At 38.4% G+C, this 4,573-nt stretch overlaps 1 protein-coding gene across 1 annotated transcript; it reads right to left on the minus strand.

Annotated features, from left to right (window-relative positions):
• Positions 1 to 849: 849 nt before the first annotated feature.
• Positions 850 to 3,959, minus strand: LOC136829992 (leukocyte elastase inhibitor-like). Its single transcript, XM_067089167.1, is given in 7 exon segments — positions 850 to 1,018; positions 1,376 to 1,620; positions 2,145 to 2,301; positions 2,303 to 2,389; positions 2,776 to 2,908; positions 3,030 to 3,359; positions 3,829 to 3,959. Coding segments are annotated over 6 exon segments (993 nt in total). The 5' UTR covers positions 3,350 to 3,359; positions 3,829 to 3,959; the 3' UTR covers positions 850 to 967.
• Positions 3,960 to 4,573: the final 614 nt, after the last annotated feature.

Genomic DNA, 4,573 nt, shown 5'->3' on the forward strand with positions numbered 1-4,573 from the left:
GCTCATTGTTCATATGGGTTTCTTTCTTTTATACAAAATGTATTTGGTTGAATAAAAATATAAACAGCCAATTCATATTTAATCAAATATAAAATGTTCTATGAGAAAATTTAACTAATATTAATCTTCCCATATTATATAAATACAGAATCTTCTGGTCACTTCTTACCAGATACGTATATAATTGCAATGGCCACAGTGCCATCTTAACTTCTCCAATTGTTCGCAATTTTTTGGATACATTAGCCACTAGAACACCTCAATGTCGAGAGATCAAGAGGGCATTGTGGCTGTTACAATACCATATTTTCATATAAAACAACTTTTACACGTAGATGAGCACATAACACAAATACAACATTACTGGGTGCACCTTGATAATGTAGAAGTTATATGCATGTATTTATGTGTGTGTGTGTGTATATGTGAGTATGAAATTGCTTGTCACACCTTGGCAGGTGTGTGCTTGTGTGTGTGTGTATGTCTGTGTCAGGGATTTGATTAAGTGAGACAGATGAAAGAAGGCCTCATAGTAGAAAATATTTACGGCAGAAGATGTCAATCAATATTTGTCATGAAAATGTTGTCATGAAAAAGTCTTAAGAGTAATGTGGAGGACACTGAGGATATAGAACTACATTATACAGGCTCAGTTGGTGTGGGTCACTGGAAGGCTTTCCAGTCACAGAATCTCACAACAAATTAGGACTAACTCTGGAAATTTGCAGGATTTTTGATGTCCCCAATGAAGAGGACATTGTTCGTCAGCCTGTCATAGATCACGAAGACGAAAGGCCTGTCGCAGTGGAATTGGACAATTTGCGGAGGAGCCCCAAAAGATGGGGCGGAGAAACCGATGACAGCTGTGGCAGCTGCAGCCTCTGTTCCTTCTTCGTTGACGTCTACGTAAGCTTTGTGGATGATATCTGACACGGCCAGCTTATCTTTAGAGCTGAACTGGCTCAGGTCAGCCAGAATTCCCATCAAAGATGTCCACAATGCCCATCGTTTTCAGTGTCTTAGGGAGAAGGATAAATAATATTATTAATATTACTTTTTATGTCTTGGGAAGAAGTTTGATATTCTTTATTAGAAAAATAGGCCATATCACCCCCTTCTATCAGTCTCATTGATCAAGATACAAGAAACAAGAGGTTTCATCACATAATCTATTGATGTTAAATTACTGACCAACTACTCTAGTTATGACCTGAGCCAACTTTTACTTAACCTTGCTGAGCACTGGTCCTGTGGTTTGCATCCAAGGATTAACCAGACCCAATGTAGGTCAACTTTACTTACTGAAAATCCAAAAAGCAGAGCCATTAAATAAGGACTGACCAGAGCAACAACGTTGTAACCAATTCATACTCACTTTCACCAAGTCATCAGCCAACCCTGCACGGAATTTAAACTTGGGAAGGAGCAAATCCACACGGCGACTCTGCAGCTTCCCGGGGCTGATGGCTTCTCTGAGAGCAGCGCTGCTGAGTTCCTTGACCACGTTGGCGAGAGAACTTCCTCCATTCCCGTTCGAACTAGGCAGAAGGAGGATCATGGCAAGGTTGCTCCCAGCGTAGGGCAGCTCTAGCACGCGTGCGCCAAGTTGTCTTGATTCCCCTGTTTAAGTCAAGTTATTTTTACATTTACTATTTCATTTAATGATGAATTTGGCTTTTGCTATTGTCACCAGATAATAAGAGAATTAAAAATGTTTTAAAAAATAAACATGCCTTGATAAAAGATACAACTGAATAAAATCAAGGCCTGTGTTGTTTGCAGAGTTAATGAGTTTTGTCTATACAGTCAGCTGGTTGGGTGATTGATTAGGAATAAGAATTCCCTATGCCATCATAGGCCATTGCATTCATTCCTCTTAAGCAGCCCCTACTTGAGTTTTCCTTAACTCTTATATGCTTTTTTCCTTCAAGTTGAAGGACTATCAACCCTCTCCTTTCCATCAGGCCTGGTAGACTATTCCATAGGCCTTCACCCAGAGGGTTAAAGCCAATAAAGGTTAGTGTCTTTTGTGTGTTTTACATTTCATGCCATTTACAAACAAATCCTTCATTGCACAGTGACTCAGTAGTCTTGTTAAAGAACTAGACCATATTAGCAATGAAAACAATATACTCAAGACTTACCGTACTTGAAATCTGAAACCTGGCTCATCATGTCAATTGAAATTTTATTGCTTGGAGCAACAAAGAAGTCCTTCTTATTGGTGTTTGACTTTTTGAACTCTTGTTTCCAGAAGCCCTTGAAGTAGACAGCATTGATGAGGACCATGTTGGCCTCTGCGGACCATATCTTCAGTCACAATGTTGCTGATGAGGCCTCGCGTCGTCTCTTTGACGAAGGCGTTCATGGCTCCGGCTGCATTCTTAGCCTAAGGAAGGTTGGGTAGACTTTTACACTGGCTTCCTGGACCTCAGTTTGACACACTGTTACTCACACCAACAGATTTATAAGTAGTCTCTTGTAATTGCTAATGTCATGTATTCATATCAGCCTCACTTTTTGACACTTTTGACTTGCTTTGGGACTTATTCTGATCCCTTCTCCCTCATATCAAACATTTCTACATGCAAACTGTAGGGTGTAATCCCCAAGAATCAATACTGGCCACATACATATAAAATTGATATACATTGTCAACACTAGTTGGCCCAGTAGTTTTAAGCTACTGGTTTTTGTAGACCCTTCACAGCTACAGAGTGATCATGAAGTCTAATAACTACCAGATGCACACTAAAACAGCAATTTCATACTCACATCATAGAAATTAAGGACACGTAGCTCATCTGGGAACACGGTCTGGACACAAGGCAGCAAAGTGAAAGATTCGTTGAAGTAAGCTCTGTTGGCCACATCAAGACTTATGTTGGCGTTGTTCTGTTGTTTGTATCTGAAAAGGAATACAATACTAGAGACAATGCATATACAGAAAGAAAGATAGATAGATAGAACTAAAACTTTATCACATTTCATAGCTGTTTATCTTAAATTTATTTTATTGTTGTACTCACAAAATCTCCAGCCCTTTTGACAGTCGGTGTGCAGAAGGCTTGTCTTTCAAGCGCAGTCCCTCCTCCAGCTGTGCCTGGGTATTGCCTGCTGCCCCAAAGTACACCATGACCAGGGCTGCCCAGATGCTGTAGGGGGGGAAGAAGAAGTTCTCTGAAGGCTTCTCCAGTGTCAGTTGTTTGTAGAGGGTGAATCCAAAGTCTGCAACGCCAGAGAGATCTGCGTTTTTGTCCAACGGAGGAACGTTGGCATCAGGCGTGAAGCACTGGAGGTGGGCACCTCCTATGCCCAGGAGGAGAATTGCGGATTTGAGCCAGATCATGCTTCTGGGTCTGTAATGAGAAGGTATCCAGTATTTGTCATTCATTCTCATGCTAATGAATATCAACACCACTGCATTAAACATTGCTAAATATTGAACTATAAACTAGAAAAATTATACAACAGAAATAAAAATATAAAACAGAAAACGGCAATTATTGCTAATTCGTAAATATTGTTCAAAGTTTAGAACAGAAGAAGAACATGGCAACCCTACTCTATCTCATCACTTGACAATTTTAATTATAGTTACTGAATAATCACTCACTGCTTTTAATAATTACATTCATGATTTCTTTCCAATCCAAACACACTTCTATTTCATAGAAAATTGCCCTGGACATTAAAATAGAAGAAGCATAAACAAGACAAGACAGAAATAATAACAATAATAAGAATAAAGAAACCATATCTGTGTGTTTGTGCCAAAGAGCACCAGAAAAGGAATTTTTCTATTATTAAATTGAAGATGATACTCACATTTGGATATTGCAGGAACTGAAGGGGTACAGAAGAAGTAAAGTTGTGCTTGCTGCAGGCAAACGCAGCCTAGAATCGCAAGTCAGTTATTGTGGACGCTTCAGAGAGCCCTAGTTTTATATACATCACGTTTGGCATACATGCCAGATGCACGATGATTTCACTTGCGAGTTGCTCTGTGACGTCAAGTACCACATTTCTAAACAGACAGAATATTTTTCACTCACGTTTCTGTTTCACTTTGCATCGTCATAACAAACTCTAAACATGAGAATGACATTCATTATACACACATGCACACAGAGAATATCTTTCATTGCTTCGAAATATGACGATCAACGACGGAAAAAACTTTTTTAAGAACTATGTGGCAACTGTACAAACCTGATCTTCTTCTTCCCAAAATGATTCACGTTTTCCTGAATGTCTCGTCAGTTAGCCAGAACTTTTTCTTTCCTTTACTGCCTCTGGGGATTTAGTAGGAAAGGCACGACGATAATAATAATTTTCCTGATTGAAAACTCTTGAGGACATAATCAAGTTGACGTCAGAGAGAAGAGTTTTAGATAATTATTGGAAAGGAATGTATGTACATGTATATATCTATATATTATTATCTCTCCCTCTCTCTCTCTTTATATATATATATATATATATATATATATATATATATATATATATATATATATATATATATATATATATATATATGCATTAAGCTACAAATGTCTTTTAATATCCAATT

Source organism: Macrobrachium rosenbergii, chromosome 45, assembly GCF_040412425.1.
Source record: "Macrobrachium rosenbergii isolate ZJJX-2024 chromosome 45, ASM4041242v1, whole genome shotgun sequence".
NCBI lineage: Eukaryota > Metazoa > Arthropoda > Malacostraca > Decapoda > Palaemonidae > Macrobrachium > Macrobrachium rosenbergii.